This window comes from Salmo salar, chromosome ssa06 (genome assembly GCF_905237065.1).
Source record: "Salmo salar chromosome ssa06, Ssal_v3.1, whole genome shotgun sequence".
NCBI lineage: Eukaryota > Metazoa > Chordata > Actinopteri > Salmoniformes > Salmonidae > Salmo > Salmo salar.
This window is the reverse complement of record NC_059447.1, coordinates 21,356,437-21,381,165: the sequence shown is the minus strand read 5'-3', so window position 1 is coordinate 21,381,165 and position 24,729 is coordinate 21,356,437. Positions and strand designations below refer to the sequence as shown.

The window sequence follows — 24,729 nt, the reverse complement described above, 5'->3', positions numbered from 1 at the left end:
TTACATTTAATATATATATATATATATATATATATATATATATATATATATATATATATATATATATATATATATATATATTAAAATAAAGTATTGTTGTTTGGGGAAATTACTTTAAACCTTTCCCTACAATCTGTACTATCAAACTATTGTTGTTGTTTGAGTGAATTGATTCTGAATATTCAGATCATTTCTAACATACTGCACTCGATGGGATTAACTAGCTAGATAAACTGTGGGTTACATGGCATCATTCAGGAAATCCTGACCAATACAGCTCTGATCCTGACTAGAAGAGATAAACATTTATGATCCCCTTGATTCTAATAATTGTAATTTAAGTACATCATACTCACAAAGAAATCTCATAGTAATGTTTACATTGGTTCGCATAGTGCATATCGCACATAGCAACTGTATCCTCTGTGAAACGGTTTAAAACGGTTTAGCTATCAACTTTTCCGTGTTCAATGTAGCCTAGTCCTGCTGCCTGGTTGCTAGGCAACAGTATACATCTTTGCGCAGCAGACGTGGGGTTGAAAGGTATGAGGCTGATAACATACATTTATTTTCAAATGACTTTGTTGTTTGGTTTTCTTGTGGTCTCTCAAAACAGCAGCTTGTGAGAGAGAGCAATCTGATACCTTTTTAATTTAGCAGAAATTAGGTTACTCAGCTCTGGCTTGTTGTGTTGTGTTGCTGCTGACAAAGTACTAGCTACTATTAGCTAGCTAACGTTAAGTTACTGTACTATAGCTAGCTATATAAACGTTTATTTACAATATTTATAGCTAGCCACCGTAGCTAACGTTAGCGAGTTAACTAGCATAAATACATTATACACAGTTTGTGTTTATTTGTTATTGCAAAACAGCCACTCAACTCAACAAAGCTACGTACCTGGCAGGATTGTGATGACACTGAGACTCACTGTTTATCAATCAGAAACACATTTGTTAAACCTACAACCACCGCCAGACAGTGGCATTGAATACAGCATTTGATATTGAGCTGCCCTTCTCTCCACAGTAACAGTACAGGGTAGAGAGTCAGGGGATACAAAGACATTAGCAGGATGAGCAGGCTATATGATACCGCAGAGCCCAGTTTGGTGGATGAGGAGCTGCTGCAGAAGGCAGTGGAGGAGCAAGGCCCTCAAGACCAGGCTGGGCAGATTGCCAAGGAGGAGGGCATCCAGTATGATGAAGTCTGCCAATTGCGCCTAGACTACAAGAGTAAGACATTTGACAGATGTTGATGTTCTTCATTCATTTGCATACTTTTTGGTGCAGACATGTCATGTCCATTGTCCACAGAGAGAAGGGCAATAGTTGCAGTGGAAATAGTTTTTATTCCTTACTTTGTCCATATTTTTAACATTTTTGTCCATAGACATCCTGAAGATTGATCACCTGTGGCAGTTCACGTCTCTGACCAAGCTACAACTGGACAATAACATAATTGAGAAGATTGAAGGACTGGGGTGCCTCACTAATCTGAAATGGCTAGGTAAGAAAGGTCTCTCACAGACCCTGAATATGTTCCACGTACAGTAAATGTTAGACAGATCATGTATGTGTTAAACTGTATATAGCTAGATCAAGATGACTATATTGTTTTTCACTGATACAAGGCTATTATGGCCTAATGATCAATATTATCTTTCTTTCTATCTCCTCTTCTCCTCTAGATCTGTCCTTCAATAACATTGAGGGGATCGAGGGGTTGGATTCTCTGGTGAAGCTGGAAGACTTGAGTCTCTACAACAACAGAATCTCTGTCATTGAGAACATGGACACACTCCTAAACCTACACGTTCTCTCTATTGGGAACAACTTCCTGGCTCAGTTGGAAAATGTGAGTAACTTTCATACACTACCTACATTTATTGTTTATGTTACAAATTATGAATGTAAACTCTGAAATTGTATACTGTAGAATATTTGTGACAAAATATGTTATTTTCTTGGTATGGGCTGGTATTGCATGTTTGCTGGACACTGTAGGAATTGCAATCAACCATATCCTCTGATTCCCAGGTGATCTACCTCAGAAAGTTCAAGAACCTGCGCACTCTCAACCTTGCTGGAAACCCCATCTGCAAAGAGGACCGCTACAAGATCTTTGTTGCTGCCTACCTTCCAGAGTTGGTTTACTTGGACTTCAGGCTATTGGATGAACAAACAGTGAGTGACGGAATAGGGTGAAATTGCCCCTTGACACTGATATTGGGTCAGTCTTGTAATCCCCCCACTAATGATTAAGGTTAGGATCGGGGAGGGGAAGCTGATCCTAGATCTGTACCTATTAGAAACACATCCCTGGCGCTAGAGCGACAGGCACAGGAGAACCAATGGGCTGACAAGGTTGTACAGTATATATATGTGCTTGTATCCACACCAACATACCATAAGTCTTACAAAACACAAGTCTTACAAAATAAGAGATTTATGCCTAGGCTCAGGGACATTCCTGTCCTGATGAATTAAAGCATTGATGTAAACGAGAGCATTTCAAAACGGTTAGTCATGGATTACAAACGTTTCCCCTGGGAATCAGACAGCTGTATAAGCACCATACTAAAAGCAGAATCGCAAAACTGCTGAACTGCCATACCTTTACACATTCCATCCATATTGTAACCACAGATTTAAAGAAAACAGTTCCAAAGGTCTAGTTTATAAATTTTTCTTCAAGCACTGCACTGGAAATACCATTAGTTTGTATGAATACATGAATACCTTGCTTTTTTCTTAATCTACCAACCATAAGGGCGGGCATTGAACATTAAGTATTTCCTTATGTAGCGAGAGCAGGCGTTTGGAAAATACCAGTATGCCATTGAGGAGATGCGCCACAATGAGGCCCAGGAGAGAAGGGCAATGGACGCTAGGCAAGAGCAAGAGGACGAGCTGCAGTTGCACAGGGTAACCTAGGAAAATCCTACATTCAGAGCAAAGCATACATTCTACATCCATGTGTGCATTGAGCTTGAAATCATTGGGCAACTCTGCCATCTACTGTTGTGTGTGTGTGTGTGTGTGTGTGTGTGTGTGTGTGTGTGTGTGTGTGTGTGTGTGTGTGTGTGTGTGTGTGTGTGTGTGTGTGTGTGTGTGTGTGTGTGTGTGTGTGTGTGTGTGTGTGTGTGTGTGTGTGTGTGTGTGTGTGTGTGTGTGTGTGTGTGTGTGTGTCTTCCCTACCTACAGGATGCCTTTGTGGAGCTCTTGAATGGCCCATATCTGTTTGACAGCATGTACGCAGATGATGCAGAGGCAGCCAAGCTGGCCTACCTCCCCGGAGTGTCTCTACTACTAGAGACATATCCTTCTCCATACTCTGTTCTCACAGTGTCAGTCTATTTGGAGCATGCCTTCTCCCTTCGACAACTGGCCCTTGATTTGATGGATGGCTAAAAGCAGATGCAGGTGAAATAATAGTAGAATGATATATCTTGTTGTAAGATAGGGATTTCAAGGAGAGAAAAAAACTGGAAAAAAAACACAAGTCGATTATTCTACTATTGCATCGAAGGCTCCTTCCTTGACTCTGTTCCTACATACAAGAGCCACCTGGTGGCGCTGTGTGTGCAGGTGTTTGAGATTGGCTTGGCACAGCGCAGCCGGAGGGAAGACGAGGTCAAGTCCTTCTTTGACTGTTCCAGAGAAGCCGTGGACGACAACCAGCAGAGAGCAGCACAGATCGCTGCAGACTTTGAGAAAGCCAGGAGACAGGTGTGTCATGGGACTGTAGCTTTTACAGTCATGTCAAGAAGGGATGCCGCTAATGTCAAAGTGACGTCAAAAGGTGCATATCCGAGTAGCGTCGGGGAGAATTTTTGCATTTTTGCTAACAATAATGCTTTTCCTAACCTTAACCTAATTCTCCTAACCTGCTACATTGATTCTCCTAACCTGCTGCGTAAGTTCTCCAAACATGCTACGAAGAGTAACTTCTGATATTAGCGGCATTCCATCTAGTCAAAACCGGCTTTCACTTGCACTGACAGGGAAATGGTCACGTTTGAGAGCATCAGTTCAGTGCAGACTGACAGATCTACAAATCTTAATGAGTTGACCAATTGGCAAGTCTAACTGGAAACTGTTTTAATTACAGCTCTTCCCTGCCCATGTAACCTTTATCAATATCTAAAAGCTTTAAAAAGTCCCAAATTAGCACTCCTACTCTGAGATGCTTTATTATAATAATAATAATAATAATCGATTTCATTTATTTTGCGCTTTTCATTATACAGATAATCTCAAAGATGCTAAAAAACAGAACAAAAGTACATGTAGTTCTTGGGCTGAACAATGGTCTTCAACAGAGGCTAAATATGAATATAACCCATAGAATTCAACTGACTCCTATCGGCCCCATCTCTATGGAGGGATATAAGTGTCAAAATACATTTCATATGAATTATTTTGGAACAAATATTACGTATTTAATGTATGCACTGAATATCTTATTGGCCACACATAGATAATGTAAGAGCCATGTTCTTTAGAGAGTTTGGCAATTGAGGTTTTCTGCATCATGTGCATTTGCATGACACTACAACATTCTATGTGAGCCATGGTAGCGCTGCATTAAAATAACATGGGGAATATAATGTCTAGAAGGAGCATTGTGATGTATTTACATGAAACTTTCAAATTCTATGGCAGCTATGTTAGCGCCTCATTAATATTACATGAGAATATTTAAATAATGCTCTGTAACTGAATGTCTAGAATAAGAACAATATTCAAAAATATGACTGAAATATATGGCTCTGGATAATGGTATAACAAACTGCTGAAATACAAACATGATAGCAACAGTTTAACAAAAACGGTGCTATTTTTATCGTTTCAAATCCACTGTACATAAATCTTACAAATCACAAAGAAAATCATGCAAATCACACATAAATGTTGTGTATCTCCACGTGGCCACACACACAGGTGATGTCTGAGATGCAGCAGGCCACAGACACAAGTCTCCTGGAGGCCCAGCTGAACCACTGCAGCGAGGAGATTAACCAGCTCTGTGACAGCCTCATGACCCAGGAGCTGCAGCTAGTCGACCAGCTGGAGGTGTGTGTGTGTCTGTCTGTGTGTTGTTAAGATCTACATTCTTGGTCGCCCTTAAATCTGAACTGAATAATTTCCAAGAGGTTAGGAGTAGAGGTTTTTACGGATCCACCTGTAGTCATACCAGATACCCGATCTGGGACCCGAGTAGGGGTGGATACAGAATTCTAAATAATGTCACGGGTCTGGGTCGGATCTCATATGATTGTCACGGGTCTCGGGTATGTGTCCTTTTTGTAATTTTTTTTAATTAGATTATTTACTTTGACCCCTCTTACTCCCCAATTACGTGATATCCAATTGGTATTTACAGTCTTGTCCCATTGCTGCAACTCCCCTACAGACTCGGGAGAGACAAAGGTTGAGAGCCATGCATCTGTCACGTCATGACCAGTAAAGGGGTTATTTGTTATTGTAGTTTGGTCAGGACGTGGCAGGACGTGTTTGTTTTATGTAGTTCGGGGTTTGTTGGGATATGTATTTATGTAAGAGGGGTGTTTGTTTTATGTGTTCCGGGGTTTTTGGGTATTGTTCTATGTTTTGTATTTGTATGGTTTTTCTATGTTGTGTATTTCTTTGTTGGCCTGGTATGGCTCTCAATCAGGAACAGCTGTACATCGTTGTTGCTGATTGGGAGTCATACTTAGGTAGCCCTGTTTTCACCTGTCTTTTGTGGGAAGTTGTTTTTGCATTGCTGTGTGTAGCCTGCAAGACTGTTCGTTCGTTCGTTCGTTCGTTCGTTCGTTCGTTCGTTCGTTCGTTCGTTCGTTCGTTCGTTCGTTCGTTTTCTTGTTTTGTTTTTGTAAGTGTTCAATAAAAGTAAATATGAGCACTCAACCCGCTGCGCCTTGGTCTACTCCATACAACGACCGTTACAGTGTCCTCCAAAACATGACCCTGTCAAGCCGCACTGCTTCTTGACACACTGCTCGCTTAACCCGGAAGCCAGCCACACCAATGTGTCGGAGGAAACACTGTCCAGCTGGCGACCGAAGTTGCCCGGCCGCCACAAGGAGTTGCTATAGCGTGATTGGACAAGGAAATCCAGGCCGGTCAAACCCTACCCTAACCCAGACGATGCTCCCGGTCACGGCTGGCTGTGACTCAGCCTGGGATCAAACCCGGGTCTGTAGTGACACCTCAAGCACTGCGATGCAGTGCCTTAGAGAGCTGTGCCACTCGGGAGGCCTTGGGTCTGTGTTATTTTAACTGACTTGTCTGGAAGGACTCGTACAGAGCCGAACGTGACTGCTGCAGTAGTTGTTGTTGTTGACCAATCGTTAGTCATCAAAGCGTCAATAGGCTACAGTCATATAGCCTCTGTGTGTGGCAAAAGTTAGGAGATATGTAATCATTGGGAGATGGAATTAAAATGACAGAATTAAAAGTTAAAGGAGAAGGATAGGCTACAATGACCAAGAGCCAACAGGTAGACTGCTACTTAATATTATGAATGGAGTTGTTGTTAATCAAATCAAAGTTTATTTGTCACGTGCACCGAATACAACAGGTGTAGTGAAATGCTTACTAACCAACAATGAAATATAAAAAAATATGTTTTATTTTTATTTTTAAAGAATGAGAAAGTACATGCACTGCATCCTCAATTACCCTAGCTAGCTAATGTTAGCTAACTTAACTAGCTAGCTTCTCCAGGTTTGATGCAGTCAAAACAGGTACTGTGTAATCATATTGGATGATAAATAACCTAGCTATGGCAGCTATTTGTTTACTATAGTGCGTTTTGGCTTGTTGGTTGTTTGCTGTCTGTCGTCTCTCCCTCCCAGCTCCCTGTGTCACTCCCTCACAGCGCCACCTTTCTCATCCTCCTCTCGCACTTTATCAGCTCCGGTTAATAAAGACACTTAAAAAATGGGTCTCCATATAAAAAAAATGTATTCATATTGGGTCTGGGTGGGCAAGCCCAAGGTCCATATCAGAACAGGTCCAACTTCTTTTGGTCCGTGAAGACCTGTAGTTAGGAGGCCCCATAACGCAGAAACTGTTATCCTAGGTGACCTCTAGGTGACCTCCCTGAGGCCAAGTGCCAATGGCTATAAATTCAGCCATCAGGAGTTTCAAATGATAGAGACGTCTAATATGCGCCTCACTCTGACCCAAGTGGTCTCGACAACCTTGATTTATGTTGTGACCAGGGGCCCGGAACACTTGGAGAACCAACAGATAAGCAAGAGTATTTATGCTTGCCTGCCCTTGAGGAGGTTGGCATATTGCTACAAACCTCTCAGAGGAACATGTCTGTCTCCCCATATGCATATGTTTGTCTGTCTGTCTATTAAACCTTTCTCTGCCTTATCTTTGGGTACAGCATTTTCCACACCTTGAGAAAATCAATTATTCCCGAGTGTGTGTGTGTGTGTGTGTGTGTGTGTGTGTGTGTGTGTGTGTGTGTGTGTGTGTGTGTGTGTGTGTGTGTGTGTGTGTGTGTGTGTGTGTGTGCGTGCGTGCGTGTGTGCGCGTGTGTGTGTGCACATTTGATGTATATTATAGTACACGTGCAAGATTTCATATGGAAACTCTCATTTATAGAAGAATGTTTGGAGTGGTTAATTTATTTATTTTTATTTTCCATTTGATATCAAAACACACATTTGAATTTAAGATACGTTATTCATATGTCAATAACTATTCTTCTGTTTTTCCATAGGACATAATCAAAGATTTTGAGAGGAACATTTCAGACATGGTTGCCGGATTCATTGAAGTTGTTCAAGGAATATATCCTTTGCTACCTTAGGTATTTATTTCAATATAACTACAAGTTGCATGTGTATTATAATGGTGTTACAGTGCACTGATGCAGTTATTCAAATCAGGGTCTGTATGTACCAAGCGTCTCAAGAGTTAAAGTGCTGATTTAGGATCAGTTTTCCAATTAATAAGATGACATGGACAGGGAGGACCTGATCCAAGATCAGCACTCCTACTCTGACACGCTTGATATACAGTGTACAGCCTCAGACAAAGTCTCCTTGACACAGACCCACTTTCGCCCAGTGCCGAGACTTAGAAAACCACCATCACGAGAAGCTACTGGAAATCGCTGTGGCAACCCTGGAGCGAGTGGCCAAGAATGAGCTGGAGGAGGATATGCCTGATGATGTCCGAATGGTCAGTGTCAGAAAATCCCTGTGTCTACAGCACATCCTATAGGCCATGGTCAAAAGTAGTGTACTATATAGGGAATAGGTGGCTATTTGAGACACAACCTAAATAGTGTTTCCCTACTCCTCACTCAACCCTGTCTCTTATCTCCACAAACATTTTCAAATATTGTCAAAGACTCCAGCAACTCAAGTCATAGACTGTTCTCTCTGCTACCACACGGCAAACTGTACCAGTGCCAAGTCTGGGATCAAAGGGCTCCTACCCCCAAGCCATAAGACTGCTAAATAGTTAACTAAATAGCTACCTGGACTATCTGCATTGACCCTTTTTGCACAAACTTTTTTGGACTCTGTGCACTGGACTCTACCCACACATACTTACACTGACACTCCAAAACATACAGTGCATTCAGAAAGTATTCAGACCGCTTGACTTTTTCCCAAAACAATTATATTACAGCCTTATTCTAAAATGGATTCAATTATTTGTTTCCCTCATCAATCTACACACAATACTCCATAATGACAAAGCAAAAACAGGTTTTTATACATTTTGGAAAATGTATAAAAATAAACGGAAATATAACATTTACTCAGTACTTTGTTGAAGCACCTTTGGCAGCGATTACAGCCTCGAGTCTTCTTGGGTTTGACCCTACAAGCTTAGCACACATGTATTTGGAGAGTTTCTCCCATTCTTCTCTGCAGATCCTCTCAAGCTCTGTCAGGTTGGATGGGGAGCGTCACTACACAGCTATTTTCAGGTCTTTCCAGAGATGTTTGATCGGGTTCAAGTCTGGGCTCTGGCTGGGCCACTCAAGGACATTCAGAGACTTGTCCCAAAGCCACTCCTGCGTTGTCTTGGCTGTGTGCTTAGAGTCGTTGTCCTGTTGGAAGGTGAACCTTCTAGCCAGTCTGAGGTCCTTAGCGCACTGGAGCAGGTTTTCATCAAGGATCTCTGTACTTTTCTACCAGTCTCCTCCGCTGAAAAACATCCCCACAGCATGATGCTGCCACCACCATATTTCACCATAGGGATGGTGCCAGGTTTCCTCCAGACGTGACGCTTGGCATTCAGGTCAAAGAGTTCTTGTTTCTCATGGTCTGAGAGTCCTTTAGGTGCCTTTTGGCAAACTCCAAGTGGGCTGTCATGTGCCTTTCACTGAGGAGTGGCTTCTGTCTGGCCTCTCTACCATAAAGGCCTGATTGATGGAGTGCTGCAGAGATCGTTGTCCTTCTAGAAGGTTCTCCCATCTCCACAGAGGAACTCTGGAGCTCTGCCAGAGTGACCATCGGGTTCTTGGTCACCTCCCTGACCAAGGCCCTTCTCCCCTGATTGCTCAGTTTGGCCAGGCAGCCAGCTCTCGGAAGAGTCTTGGTGGTTCCAAATTTCTTCCATTTAAAAATGATGGAGGCCGCTCTGTTCTTGGGGACCTTCAATGCTGCCAAAAATGTTTGGTACACACCCCAGATCTGTGCATTGTCAGAATCCTGTCTATGAGCTCTATGGACAATTCCTTTGACCTCATGGCTTGGTTTTTGCTGTGACATGCACTGTCAACTGTGGGACCTTATATAGACAGGTGTGTGCCTTTCCAAATCAAGTCCAATCAATTGAATTTACCACAGGTGGTCTCCAATCAAGTTGAAGAAACATCTCAAGGATGATCAATGGAACTAGGATGCACCTGAGGTCAGTTTCGAGTCTCATATTAAAGGGTCTGAATACTTATGTAAATAGGTATTTCTGTGTTTTAAAAAAAATACATTTGCTGAATGTTTGCTTTGTCATTATGGGGTATTGCGTGTAGATTTTAGAATAAGGCTGTAATATAACAAAATATGGATAAAGTCAAGGGGTCTGAATACTTTCCGAATGCACTTGCACATAACACTTCCACACAAGCACACATTTGCCACACACACACTTCCACACTCATCATATTGTATTCTGCATTGTTGGGAAGCATTTCACTGTCATTTACGAAGCATGTGACAATTAAAATTTGATTTAATATTGTATGTGTACATGCTCATCCATATTGCACTCAAACACACTGCACACAGTCCAACTGTATTCTTTTCTTACTGCGTTTCCACCCTTTCCTCTCTGACAACATTTCCACTGTCACTGCTATTGAAACTACAGATCTGCTATCTTAATTTAATCAGTCTGTTGTCACAGAGAATTTACCAGCGCAGCAGGAAATGCAAATTGTAGTTTATTCAAGGTTTAAAAAGTCTTCTAAAGTTTATAATTGCCCTAACGAAAAATATGTCAACCCCTACAAAAAATGTATATTAATTATAATCCACATAATAATTAATATTTCCTGTTTCTGCAGGATTATTTTCTTGTTGTGAGAAGCAGGGTCAAATTAAGATCTGTAGCACCTCAGCAACACTTTCCCCAGTGGCACTCAGCAGTATCTTGATCCCACTGGTGCCATGGTGAAGTTTCCCCTAGGTACAGATTTCAGATCAGCTTTCCCTCCCTCAATCCTAACCTTACCCATTATGTTGAGAATGAAAAACTGACCCAAGATCAGTGTCTTGGGGTAATTTCACCCTGCATCATTCCTTTGTGTTACACAGTGTCTGTCTGTCCCCCATGCAGCTGTTTGTAGACAAGGACACAGTGATCAATGCAGTCAGCGCCTCCCACGACACCCACCTGCTGAAGATCGACAACCGTGAGGACGAGCTGATGATGCGCTGCAACAGCTGGATGAGTGCTCTGATGAAATCGGTAGGCAGGGAAATGCATGGAAATAGGATGACATAGATTGTATTTCTATGGGGAATGCGTTGAAATAGGATGACATACATTGTATTTCTATGGGGAAGGCAAGGCATTGCCACAAACACTCAGTATGACAGTTTCCAGTTTTCCACCATGAAGAATATTCTAACCTTGGTGTTTTCATTTGTTGTTGTTTTGTCTCTTATTCGCCTGTCCATGCAGGTACAAGATGAAGAGGTGAAGCGGAATCGCAAGCGCATCTCAGAGATTCACAACTACATTGACTACGTAAGGGATCATCTGGATGAGATGCAACATGAGCACCATTGATTAAGAAGAGGGGAAAGGAAATGTAGCAGAAGTAACCATCCTAACACAGATTCACAAGCCTCAGGCATACAACAAATGCCCTTATTTTCAAACTTACTTATTTCCATGAACCTGGATTATAAGAACATTGAATTGTGTCAAAATGAAGTTCATTATTTTAATAAATCCTCAGAGTTATTTCCCTTGTGTTCATTTCCAGAAACAGGCAGAAATGTTTGTCTATTCCTAACTGGTTCATATTTCAACTCTCTAGGACAACTCTGCCATCTACTCTGTGTGTGTGTGTGTGTGTGTGTGTGTGTGTGTGTGTGTGTGTGTGTGTGTGTGTGTGTGTGTGTGTGTGTGTGTGTGTGTGTGTGTGTGTGTGTGTGTGGTGAGAGAGAGAGATATACATTACCCGTGCATAACCATCAACACCCAACCAAAACCATTAAACTAAACATGTTCTTATGTTTTGATTATAATCGTTGTATTCTACAATACATATCCGAACGAATAGAAAGTAGGGCCCAAATATATACGTTTTCAACCTTAGTACAAAACTGCAAGAACGCTGATCATTCATTTGGATTTTTCTAGTGGAAAGTAACGTACAAATGTGCAACTACATGTCCCAGAATGCATTTCCAAAGACTATCCAATTACGTTTCCGTTCAAAGAAGGAATGCACATGTCCAGCCAATCAAATAGGGTGATTCTGAGTTGTCTAAAGAAACGTTGAAGTTCTCTTAAAGCCAGTACACGTCCAGAGTGAGCTATCCTTGGGCCGGGGAGGAGTATAGTATAGTAAATTGGCAGGCTTCTAGATACTGCTGGTCAGTAGCCCCTCTCCATATTAAGAGCTTCCTCAGTCTGTGGTTCATGACTGTTGCAGTCGGGGATACGCACGCATTAGCGCTCATCATGCCTGTTCGAGCTGAGAGCTGCAGCAGCACTGCTGCGGCCCGTACATCCTCGGCCTCTCTTATCCCTCCCCCGCCGATCAACACGCACCAGCCCGGGGTAGCTACTTCGCTGCTGTACAGCGGTTCACAGTTTCGAGGGCATCAGAAGAGCAAAGGAAACTCGTATGACGTTGAGGTCGTTTTGCAGGTAAATTCTCTTGCTTTTAAGAAGCTTGGTATGATGGATAGCATGTTTACTAGCTGACCATGTAAGGTTGTCTTGTCACTGCTGCTAACGTTACTGACTGCCAACCACTGACATGCAACCGATTTAGCAAACTAGCCAGCTGAACTAGCTAGTTAGCAAACAAACTAGTTTAACAAGCTTGACAGCAAGCAATCTTTAGTTAGCAGCTAGATGGCCCATTCAAATCGACTGTAAATGTTAGTAAGCCCTCTTGGGCCCCCTAGGGTTGTCGAGAGAGAACAGCCAGCTAACTCTGGCAGTGAGATGAACATTTTGTTTGGGCAAACATTTGGATACATGAATACTGGCATTCACATGCATGATTTTATGTTAACATATGGCCTAGCTGCTAAATGACATAGGTGGCTAGCATTCAGCATTTTCATTGGTGTTTGCCCAGATTGACAGAACCGCTGAAAATATCTGAACTCAACTCGTTAGTAGCTTGGTTGTCATTCTGTGAAGGCACCTGATGGGTTGTTGTACACATACACACACACACACTGACATTGTGACCACTGCACTTGAATACCACTCATAGTGCGATTGTTTGTCTCCTGCAGCATGTGACCATGGAGGACTCTTATCTGTGTGGTTACCTGAAGATCAAAGGCCTAACCGAGGTAAAGTGGAGCAGAACTGGGTCAGATACAGTGTACATGCAATGAGTGATGATGTTTTCATGGGTCTTTAAGCCCTTTTTGGGAACTTATCAGGGCAGGGGTCATTGTAAGCCAAGTGCAATGCAGCTCACCAGCCCCAATTGAAATGTATACTGGTACAACCAACCAATGTGAAACTGGCATGCATTATGACAACATGCTAAACAACAAGCCAGAGCCATCTATTGACCAATTTGCAACACCGGTATGAAGGCCTATCTGTTACGTTGCAAAAGTGTTTTGTCTGAGCACTGTATACTGTATTTGGATGTTTAGTCTTACATGGATGTGTTGACTGACTGCCTCTAAAATGGTAGACAGTCATAGAACAGGTCTGTGTTAAAGGTCGACCAATTATGATTTTTCAAGCCGATACCGATTTATTGGAGGACCAAAAAAAGCCGATACTTTTTTTTGTAATAATGACATTTACAACAATACTGAATGAACACTTTTATTTTGTAATAACGACATTTACAACAATACTGAATGAACACTTTTATTTTGTAATAATGACATTTACAACAATACTGAATGAACACTTTTATTTTGTAATAATGACATTTACAACAATACTGAATGAACACTTTTTTATTTTAACTTAATATAATGCCTCAAATAAATAATGAAACATGTTCAATTTGGTTTAAATCATGCAAAAACAAAGTGTTGGAGAAGAAAGTAAAAGTGCAATATGTGCGTTTAAGTTCCTTGCTCAGAACATGAGAACATATGAAAGCTGGTGGTTCCTTTTAACATGAGTCTTCATGGGCGGCAGGGTAGCCTAGTGGTTAGAGCGTTGGACTAGTAACTAAAAGGTTGCAAGATCGAATCCCCGAGCTGACAAGGTAAAAATCTGTGGTTCTGCCCCTGAACAAGGCAGTTAACCCACTGTTCCTAGGCCGTCATTGAAAATAAGAATTTGTTCTTAACTGACTTGCCTAGTTAAATAAAGATAAAATTAAATAAATATTCCCAGGTAAGAAGTTTTAGGTTGTAGTTATAGGAATTATAGGACTATTTCTCTCTATACCATTCGTATTTCATATACCTTTGACTATTGGACGTTCTTATAGGCACTTTAGTATTGCCAGTGTAACAGTATAGCTTCCGTCCCTCTCTTGCCCCTACCTGGGCTCGAACCAGGAACACATCGACAACAGCCACCCTCGAAGCATCGTTACCCATCGCACCACAAAAGCCGCGGCCTTTGCAGAGCAAGGGGAACAACTACTTCAAGGTCTCAGAGCGAGTTACGTCACCGATTGAAACGCTATTAGCGCGCACCCCGCTAACTAGCTAGCCATTTGACATCGGTTACACCAGCCTAATCTCGGGAGTTGATAGGCTTGAAGTCATAAACTGCTCAATGCTTGAAGCACAGCGAAGAGCTGCTGGCAAACGCACAAAGTGCTATTTGAATGAATGCTTACGAGCCTGCTGCTGCCTACCACCGCTCAGTCAGACTGCTCTATCAAATATCAAATCATAGACTTAATTATAACATAATAACACACAGAAATATGAGCCTTAGGTCATTTTTTAAAAATGTATATTTATTTATTTAACCAGGTAGGCAAGTTGAGAACAAGTTCTCATTTACAACTGCGACCTGGCCAAGATAAAGCAAAGCAGTTCGACACATACAACACAGAGTTACACATGGAGTAAAACAAACACAGTTAATTATATAATAATAAATATGGTCAAATCCGGAAACTATCATTTAGAAAACAAAACGTTTATTCTTTCAGTGAAATACGGAACCGTTCTGTATTTTATCTAACGGGTGGCATCCATAAGTCTAAATATTCCTGTTACATTGCACAACCTTCAATGTTATGTCATAATGACGTAAAATTCTGGCAAATTAGTTCGTAACGAGCCAGGCGGCCCAAACTGTTGCATATACCCTACTCTGCGTGCAATGAACGCAAGAGAAATGACACAATTTCCCTAGTTTAATATTGCCTGCTAACATGGATTTCTTTTAACTAAATATGCAGGTTTAAAAAAATATATACTTATGTGTATTGATTTTAAGAAAGGCATTGACGTTAATGGTTAGGTACATTCGTTCAACGATTGTGCTTTTTTTCGCAAATGCGCTTTTGTTAAGTCATCCCCCGTTTGGTGAAGTTTCTCTTCACACAGTTCGCAACGAGCCAGGCAACCCAAACTGCTGCATGTAGCCTGCCTCTGTTGCACAGAACGCAAGAGAAGTGACACAATTTCCTTAGTTAAAAGGAATTCATGTTAGCAGGCAATATTAACTAAATATGCAGGTTTAAAAATATATACTCGTGTATTGATTTTTAAGAAAGGCGTTGATGTTTATGGTTAGGTACACATTGGTGCAACGACAGTGCGAATGCGCTTGTTAAATAACCGTTTGGTAAAGTAGGCTATGATTCAATGATAAATTAACAGGCACCGCATCGATTATATGCAACGCAGGACAAGCTAGATAAACTAGTAATATCATCAACCATGTGTAGTTAACTAATGATTATGTTAGTTTTTTTATAAGATATGTTTAATGCTAGCTAGCACCTTACCTTTGCTCTTTGCTGCACTCGCATAACAGGTATTCAGCCTGCCACGCAGTCTCCTCGTGGAGTGCAGTGTAATCGGCCATGATCGGTGTCCAAAAATGCCGATTACCGATTTATGAAAACTTGAAATCGGCCCTAATTAATCGGCCATTCCGATTAATCGGTCGACCTCTAGTCTGTGTGCTGCAGCTCTCTGCCTGCATTGTCTGTTTACAGCAAGGTATACAATTCAGAGGGTGTGTGGTACAAAATGTGATTGCTGTGCACTTTCTCTCACTGGCAACACTAAATATCAGGGCTCTTCCCACTCTCTCCTTGTAAATTACACAGATCCCTTGTCTGGCACTGATCACCTCCTTTTCCTAGAGAATTAGTTGTGAGTAACTCAAAGGGCGTGCTCAGGGAAATGGTGCACTTTTTACTTAACAAGGTGCTACTTACCACTGATCTGGCACCTTGGCATAGTGTTACCGTGAGTTAGGTCGTATTCAATCGGACACACCGCAGCAAATTATTTTGAAACGGAAAAAGAGAACACGTTGAGGTAGTCCCTCCCAGTTTTAGTTTTTCTGTTTTTCCGTTTGTTGCCTAATGAATATGACCCTGCATTAAAAAGGCATTGCAGTTTTGTTATTGATGGCATTCCTGTGTGTGACACTTAATTTGTCACTGCACCAGCATGTGTTCCAGCCAGAAACCCTTCCTAAAGGAACTTTGGTAACCATGACTGTAGAGCCAAGTCAGATTATAGTAATAGTAAGTGGGAGCACAGCTAGATCCATGTATTCAGGTCTATATTCCAAAAATAATTGGTAATATTTACCTACTTTGTTGGACAACTTATGTGTGTGACTGTAAGAAAGGCTGTTTCACAACCGGCTGTGATTGGGAGTCCCATATGGCGGCACACAATTGCCCCAGCGTCGTTAGGGTTCGGCCGGGGTAGGCTGTCATTGTAAATAACAATTTGTTCTTTACTGATTTGCCAAGTTATTAAAAAAAATAAAGTGAGTGTGCTGTGTATAACTAAAACACTCTTTTGTTAGTGAAAGTCCTTACGGAGAAGGAAACATGGTCGTAGTCTCTAATTCTTTAGGAACCAAAGCAAACGGCAAGGGTCTTACCTGAACTTGTCCAATAAACAAAAAGATTAGCTACGGTGTTCACTGTGTTTCTGATCCTTGCAGGAGTATCCCACTCTCACCACGTTCTGTTTCTGATCCTTGCAGGAGTATCCCACTCTCACCACGTTCTGTTTCTGATCCTTGCAGGAGTATCCCACTCTCACCACGTTCTGTTTCTGATCCTTGCAGGAGTATCCCACTCTCACCACGTTCTGTTTCTGATCCTTGCAGGAGTATCCCACTCTCACCACGTTCTGTTTCTGATCCTTGCAGGAGTATCCCACTCTCACCACGTTCTGTTTCTGATCCTTGCAGGAGTATCCCACTCTCACCACGTTCTGTTTCTGATCCTTGCAGGAGTATCCCACTCTCACCACGTTCTGTTTCTGATCCTTGCAGGAGTATCCCACTCTCACCACGTTCTGTTTCTGATCCTTGCAGGAGTATCCCACTCTCACCACGTTCTGTTTCTGATCCTTGCAGGAGTATCCCACTCTCACCACGTTCTGTTTCTGATCCTTGCAGGAGTATCCCACTCTCACCACGTTCTGTTTCTGATCCTTGCAGGAGTATCCCACTCTCACCACGTTCTGTTTCTGATCCTTGCAGGAGTATCCCACTCTCACCACGTTCTGTTTCTGATCCTTGCAGGAGTATCCCACTCTCACCACGTTCTGTTTCTGATCCTTGCAGGAGTATCCCACTCTCACCACGTTCTGTTTCTGATCCTTGCAGGAGTATCCCACTCTCACCACGTTCTGTTTCTGATCCTTGCAGGAGTATCCCACTCTCACCACGTTCTGTTTCTGATCCTTGCAGGAGTATCCCACTCTCACAACATTCTTTGCAGGAGAGATCATCAGTAGAAAGAGGCCCTTTTTAACCAGGAAGTGGGACGCAGACGAAGATGTGGACCGCAAGCACTGGGTATTTATTTGAAGCTCTGTCTTTCATTTCATATTCCCATTAAAGCGCAGTCATTTGTCTGGTGTTTTCTTCTTTTTAACAAACGCTTCTTGGATGCAGCGTAGTACTTCAGTTTAATTGTCGTTGAGGAAAAAGTACAACTAAAACAACACTTGTTTTGTTTCTTTCCAGGGTAAGTTTCAGGCTTTTTGTCAGTATGCAAAGAGCTTCAACTTGGACGACTTTGATTACGAAGAGCTGAAGAACAGTGACTTTGTCTTTATGAGGTGGAAGGTGAGTCCAATATCACCTGACGTTCCATTGATATCTCTTTCTCTCTCCCTGTATGTACTTGAACCCTTCCTGTCTCTTTTGTCCTTTCTAACATGGCCATCTAGTGACTGTTTGTTTGTTCTCTCCCTTACAGGAGCAGTTCCTGGTCCCGGACCACACCATTAAAGACATCAGCGGGGCGTCCTTCGCTGGTTTCTACTATATCTGCTTCCAGAAGTCCACAGCCACCATCGAGGGCTACTACTACCACAGAAGCTCTGAATGGTACATTGTTTGAGTCCCTAATGGTACCCTATTGGCCCTGGTCAAAGTAGTGCACTGTATAGGGAATAGGGTGCTATTTGGGATGCAGACACACTGTGGAGTGTCAATATTTTAGATGGTTTGTTCAAATCTGATAGATGCACTGTACAGTTTGGCTCTTTGGGATATTCAGATTGAGTACATATTTTGATAGTTGCTAGTACTAAGCATACTAGGTCATGTTAATACATCTTTAGTAGATAGATAGTTAGGTTCTGTACCAGTTGTTGTTTTGCATGATGATCTGATGTGAACATATAGGGATGTGGCTAGCTGCTTGGCTACTGGCTAGCTGCTCATTCTTGGTCCCCTTGTTCTCTTTCAGGTACCAGTCGTTAAACCTCACCCATGTCCGGGAACACAGTATGCCCATCTACCAGTTCCGGTGATACCCGCCCGCTGGCAGAGGGGACTTTGATTGGCACTGCCCTAGAGACTCGCTCATGGAGGGGGAGATGAACTGACCAATCATGCCAAGGATTTACCTACCAGTATTCTCTGCCGAAAGGGAGAGAACGATGGAAGGAGGGAGGGATAGACAAAGAACAAGGCCACCGACCGACAGTTTTTCCCAGCCTGCCTTTCTCTACTTTGCATCAGCTGGGATCAACAGCACTTTTTCTTTGGTTGTTTTCTCTTCCCCACTCTTTCTCCATTCAGCTTCCTGTTTTTGAAGCTACTTTTCATCGCTTTCCACTTTTCAGTTGGGAATCCTCTCCAGCCCCTCTGAAAATGGGTGGGGGGTGCAGCAGTCTAAGATTTAAGTACAAAGTTTGATATTGCATTTTAATTTGTCTCAGTGAATTGAGGCCTGATTTCGATTGACCGAGCTACAGAGTGAGCAAGCAATCCTGAAAAGATGGATCTCCATAAGGTCTTGAGGTGTGACATCATCAAGGGTGTGCTCAACAGAAGATTGATGGTCAATGATCTGCCATGATGCAAGATCTGACGGCTTAGTCAGATGATGTCTTGGTGAAGGTTGATATTTGAAGGCAGGGCATAATCAGATGTGTGTTGTGGGCTATTGAAACACATAATACCACACCGATAGCAACTTTAAATCTGTCCTCTCTCTGAGATGAAGTCGACATCGTCTGACCTATAGAGGGAGTCCCCATGCCCTAGTTCATATTGGTGGACAGATTTCCAGGCTGCTGTTACTGCTGCTTTTTGAAAAGCCTCCTACCGTTCCCTGCCTCAACCAAGTGAACTGATAAAGTGGTTTACGCTTCTCATTTTTCTATGCAATTTACAAAAAATGTCTTATCCGGCGCTTACCTACTTTCCATTTTATTTTCAGAAAGGACTTTTAAAAGGTATTATGATGACGTACGTGAGTGATCACACAGCCACCAGAGTATTTATTGTAAATGAATATTGTTCATTTACATATATATAAAAATAATAAAGAGTTGTTTTATTCACCAGGCTTTTAATCTGATATGACACAGCTATTTGAGTGTAATGCTCTGGTGTCTTGAGTTATGTGTGGTGGCTCTGAAGTACTGGTGGAAGAGAGTGTGTAGTGCAGATTGGACTTGGGCTGCATTTAGACAGGCAGCCCAATTCTGATCTGTTTTTTACTAATTGCTCTTTGGACCAATCAGATCTTTTTCAGAGCTAATCTGGTCAAAAGACAAATTAGTGAAAAATATCAGAATTTGTCTGCCTGTCTAAATGCAGCCAATGAGTAGTCTGTGGTGATGCTGGAAGAATGCTAATGCTAGAGCGCTACAAATCAAAGTGTGTGCAGTGGACTAAATGCCATGGGACAGATGAGAGAGTGAGCTAGTATAGAGTTTTAGCTGGAGGAGGAAAAGATAAGGCATAGAAATACAATGATTAGAATGGGCACATGTAAGTATTTCGTAAGACGTTGATGACCAAACTAGATATGGATTTTGTGTTGGTACTGTGCAGTATGCTGCGTTAGGACCTGACTCGACTGTCAGCAATACTGTATATGTGTTAACGATTTTAACGAGGTCGACCCATTCTGTTCATTTTATTTCTACGTTTCTGATGTATTGAATGTGGCAGGCAGCTAACTGAGCTGTCTCCTCTGCATTCTTCACTTTGCCCCTAATTATACCAACGCACAACCGGTGTGTCTCTCTCCTGTATCATTTTGACGTCTTTTCCATTCACAGAATGAGAAATAGTGGCGTTGTTACAAAACCTTGATGACATGTGAAGAGATGTGTTTTCTGGGAGAGTATAAAATACACCGACTAGAACATCTCTCGTCAAAGCTTTTGAAAAACCTTATGCCTTAACTGTAATATGTTTGTACAGAGCACTGTTTTATAACAACGTTGGAGTTGAGTCATGACTGTGAATTGTTAAAGCATGTTTGTGGGATTTCATTTGGAGAGAAATGCCACCACATCAGCCCTCAAAAGACCTTTTGAACGCCAGTGAGTCTCCTGGGTCGTGTTCATTAGACACCAAATGGGAGAAAATACTGAAACGTGAAGGGACTACCTGGACTTGTTTTCAATTTCTGTTAATGTTTTGTAACGTTTCACTATGGTGTGCCCTAATGAATATGACCCTGAATTAGGTGACATCACATGACAGGTGTCAACCAGGAAGTGAAACTACTTAGCCTACCTCATTGGTCAGTTTAATGTTGGTCGAGCCAGCATAAAAAACATTACTACACTAAAAAGTTGGTTTGAATATAAAGAATGGCAAATGAATACGATTTTATAGGAATATGCTATTTAACAATGTCCTCAAAGACATTTGAGAATAAGTATACTTTCAAGACATTGCTCTGTGGAAGTTGTTTCTTTTCACAAATTACATCTGATTTCAAAATGTGTTAGGAGTTGCTTTCTGGACTGCACTATGAACTGACTTGGTTTGCTGTCTGTCTGGACTGCACTATGAACTGACTTGGTTTGCTGTCTGTCTGGACTGCACTATGAACTGACTTGGTTTGCTGTCTGTCTGGACTGCACTATGAACTGACTTGTGTTTCCGTGTCCATGCGCCAGCTCCATTCTCCAGGTAACAAAGAGTGTGACATACATTATTTCCTTTGTTAATGATCAAGCTACAAGAATGGACAAAAAAGCTAGTTAAAAATGCAAATTAAGCTTTGATAAGTTACAAGTGTCAGTTGTTTAAGTCAATAAATGTATTGGATTGTATGATACAGGAGGAAGAGTTGGTGTGTTGTTCACTATGGTGGCTGTTTTTACTGGTGACTGACTGTCTTTGAAATCATGGCACTTCTACATAGAGATATTTTATGAGAAAGTTTATGGATGGAGGAAATTGAAAGAATGAGGTTCCATCAACATTGCAATAAAACTATTCCCAAGAAACAGTATTTTCTTCTGTGGGTGTTTCTGTCATTATGTTTATATTATAGTTTACAATTATTTAGTGATGAATTGGGTGTTTGTTTCTAATACTTCTGAGTGATAGTTGAGGACTATAGTCTTAAGTAACTGTCCAGTGTTTCCAGATTTCTATGAAATATGACAATTACTTTCAATAGCTAGGTTTCCATCCAATTGGGGACAGATTTTCATGTTAATATTCTAAAATATGCATAAAACAATGAAAGGCTGTGCGTGATGAGGTAGTGCACATAAAAAATAACGTTTGCGGTTACATTCCCATGTACCGAATAAAGAATACAATCTTTAATCCTTGAGTCTATGTAACATAAAAAAAACTATCTAATTGTCAACCTACTGCATCTGCCTATGTCAAACTAATATGAGACTCACACAAACACAATGGTGTTCTCCGTTTTGCTCTACAACCCCCACAAGTGTCACGGTCTGATGGTAACCTATTCAAATGAATGGAAGTAAAAAGGTAGTTTTGTGCCAACAAAAATAAGGGGTTAAAAAAAAGACAGGTTAAATGATTTTCCATCGCATTTTCAACTCTGCTGACGTTTTTTTCACAAAAACTGTTATATAGCAAATGTGCCCACTCTGGCCTTGGCACATGCGCTCTAGCCAACAGCTTGCAGATAGATTGCAGGTATAGCCATGAGTTTATTATGGATAAACGCAAGATTATTTGTATTTATCAAACGGCAGCCAAGCATCGATCATCATGTCTCCAGAATAAGACCATCGATTTATTAGAAAGGAGCATCAAACTCATCACCGTGCACTTTCACCACCCTGTGAAGCTCATCATAACTTATTTCATCTGGATCCTAATAAACTGCATGCTTTCCCGAGTCATAGTGGGAGGACCACACAATATCATCAAGTGACTCCAGGTTTACTTCGATATGATGTTTATTATATCAATATTTGCGCATAAAAGGCATTCCCACCACCATTTCTCACATTAATTTTACAGACAAAAAGATCCCACCCCATCTACCATATTTTGTTTTGTTGACATTTGGAAAGTTACCTGAAAAAGGTGCTGTTTCCATCAGGCCTGTCGTGACATGTTCTATGTACTTTACTCGCATAAAAAGGTTGGATGGAAACCTATTTTATGATTGAAATAGTTTTCTGTGCAAAGAAGGGTAATTAGGTACGTCAAAAAGCAGCTTTTCTGTATTGGAATGGTGTGGTCGTACTCGTACCCCAACAACAGAATTGTGTGCGCATATACCGGTCATTCAAAATATTCATACGAGTAGATTGGCCAGCTCATCCTCCTCTAGACCGCTGATTGGCCAGTTCATCCTCCTCGGGAGTTTTTTTAAATGGTCTGTTTGAGGTACAGATTTGGGGTGGGGTTTATGAAGAAAATAATTGCAGTCCTATATCAGATGATTTATGAGTATTAGATATGTACCTGATCATTTCGTACTGAAAAGCCCACTCATATCACCACCACACACAGTAGGTATATGAAAAGAACCCTAGAATACATCTTAAACACAGAAGTGTCCAGCACAAGTGTTTTATTTCAAATCAATCCCCATAGTCGCTATTCCCCAGGGGAGTCGAACTCATTTTGCCCTGGTCTAAAACGAGGTCTGTAGGGCCACGCTGAAAATTGGTTATATTTCCTTTCCGTCAAAATGTGATACTAGCAAGAGCAGTGATATAAACAAGAGCAGTGATACTAACAAGGGTAGTGTGCAGGTTTCTTATTTTTTCTCAATTGTATATAACTGCCTTTAATTTACTGGACCCCAGGAAGAGTGGATCCATAAATACAAATACGAATACAAATATACATCATTTTTTTAATTTTCCATGCTCCTCAACTGTCTAGTGATTATTAGTGAGCTGAACGTTCAAGAAACTACATGAATGTACAGTAGGTCCATTGACTGTGCACAGTGAATATTAGTGAGCTGGTCAGTCAAGAAACTGTATAAATAAATATAGGTCCATTATCATCTCTACACAGTTTCCATTTGGTTTTAGTCATCATCAAGTATATTGAAAAAAACTGAAATAACTTATTTACATACAGTACCAGTCAAAAGTTTGGATACATCTTCTCATTCAAGGGTTTTTCTTTATTTTTATTTTCAACATTGTAAAATAATAGCGAAGACATTGAAACTATGAAATAACACATATGGCATCATGTAGTAACCAAAAAAAGTGTTAAACAAAACAAAATATATTTTATATTTGAGATTCTTCAAAGTAGCCACCCTTTGCCTTGATGACAGCTTTGCACACTCTTGGCATTCTCTCAACCAGCTTCACCTGGAATGTTCCCACATATGCTGAGCACTTGTTGGCTGCTTTTCCTTCACTCTGCGGTCCAACGCATCACAAACCATCTCAATTGGGTTGAGGTCGGGTGATTGTGGAGGCCAGGTCATCTGATGCAGCACTCCATCACTCTCCTTCTTGGTCAAATAGCCCGTATGCAGCCTGGAGGTGTGTTGTGTCATTGTCCTGTTGAAAAATAAATGATAGGCCCACTAAGCGCAAACCAGATGGGATGGCGTATTGCTGCAGAATGCTGTGGTAGACATGCTGGTTAAGTGTGCCTTGAATTCTAAATAAATCACTCACAGTGTCACCAGCAAAGCACCCCCATACCATCACACCTCCTCCTCCATGCTTCACGGTGGGAACTACACATGTGGAGATCATCCGTTCACCCACTCTGCGTCTCACAAAGACACAGCGGCTGGAAACAAAAATCTCAAATTTGGTCTCATCAGACCAAAAGACAGATTTCCACCGGTCTAATGTCCATTGATTGTGTTTCTTGGCCAAGCAAGTCTCTTCTTATTATTGGTGTCCTTTAGTAGTGGTTTGTTTGCAGCAATTCGACCATGAAAGCGTGATTCACGCAGTCTCCTCTGAACAGTCCCCATCCCACCACTGTCAACATGCTTTGGGGCTCCCGAGCAGCGCAGCGGTCTAAGGCACTGTATCTCAGTGCTAGAGGTGTCACTACAGACCCTGGTTTGATTCCAGGCTGTATCACAACCGGCCATGATTGGGAGTCCCATAGGGCGGCACACAATTGGCCCAGCATTGTCCAGGTCAGGGTTTGGCCGGAGTAG

The 24,729-nt window shown here is 41.6% G+C and overlaps 2 protein-coding genes across 4 annotated transcripts; both read left to right on the top strand.

Moving 5' to 3' along the window:
* Positions 1–338: 338 nt before the first annotated feature.
* Positions 339–11,453, top strand: drc3 (dynein regulatory complex subunit 3). 2 transcript variants are annotated; one of them, XM_014202880.2, is made up of 13 exons: positions 339–543; positions 1,030–1,235; positions 1,393–1,509; positions 1,691–1,857; positions 2,040–2,186; positions 2,808–2,927; positions 3,207–3,319; positions 3,557–3,731; positions 4,947–5,078; positions 7,744–7,814; positions 8,084–8,207; positions 10,549–10,670; positions 10,821–10,912. In XM_014202880.2, exons 2-12 carry the CDS (start codon positions 1,076–1,078, stop codon positions 10,636–10,638), a joined length of 1,416 nt encoding a protein of 471 aa, XP_014058355.1. In that variant the 5' UTR covers positions 339–543; positions 1,030–1,075; the 3' UTR covers positions 10,639–10,670; positions 10,821–10,912. The 2 variants fall into 2 exon arrangements, with proteins under 2 accessions (XP_014058355.1, XP_014058354.1); XM_014202879.2 differs by lacking the exon at positions 10,549–10,670 and adding an exon at positions 11,169–11,453 and having other exon boundaries at positions 342–543; positions 10,821–10,952.
* A 520-nt stretch (positions 11,454–11,973) lies between these two features.
* On the top strand, positions 11,974–21,594 carry LOC106606629 (glucose-induced degradation protein 4 homolog). 2 transcript variants are annotated; one of them, XM_014202969.2, is made up of 6 exons: positions 11,974–12,368; positions 12,971–13,030; positions 17,568–17,675; positions 17,847–17,948; positions 18,082–18,212; positions 18,577–21,594. In XM_014202969.2, the coding sequence occupies exons 1-6, from the start codon at positions 12,138–12,140 to the stop codon at positions 18,638–18,640; spliced, it is 696 nt and encodes a 231-aa protein (XP_014058444.2). In that variant the 5' UTR covers positions 11,974–12,137; the 3' UTR covers positions 18,641–21,594. The 2 variants fall into 2 exon arrangements, with proteins under 2 accessions (XP_014058444.2, XP_045575914.1); XM_045719958.1 differs by lacking the exon at positions 17,568–17,675.
* Positions 21,595–24,729: the final 3,135 nt, after the last annotated feature.

Coding starts and splice junctions, on each gene's coding strand:
- drc3 (XM_014202879.2), top strand. CDS start 1,076: ATGAGCAGGCTATATGATACCGCAGAGCCCAGTTTGGTGGATGAGGAG. Junction 2,928..3,206: donor ACGAGCTGCAGTTGCACAGG/GTAACCTAGGAA, acceptor CCCTACCTACAG/GATGCCTTTGTGGAGCTCTT. Junction 5,079..7,743: donor AGCTAGTCGACCAGCTGGAG/GTGTGTGTGTGT, acceptor GTTTTTCCATAG/GACATAATCAAAGATTTTGA.
- LOC106606629 (XM_014202969.2), top strand. CDS start 12,138: ATGACTGTTGCAGTCGGGGATACGCACGCATTAGCGCTCATCATGCCT. Junction 13,031..17,567: donor AGATCAAAGGCCTAACCGAG/GTAAAGTGGAGC, acceptor TGATCCTTGCAG/GAGTATCCCACTCTCACAAC. Junction 17,949..18,081: donor TTGTCTTTATGAGGTGGAAG/GTGAGTCCAATA, acceptor TCTCCCTTACAG/GAGCAGTTCCTGGTCCCGGA.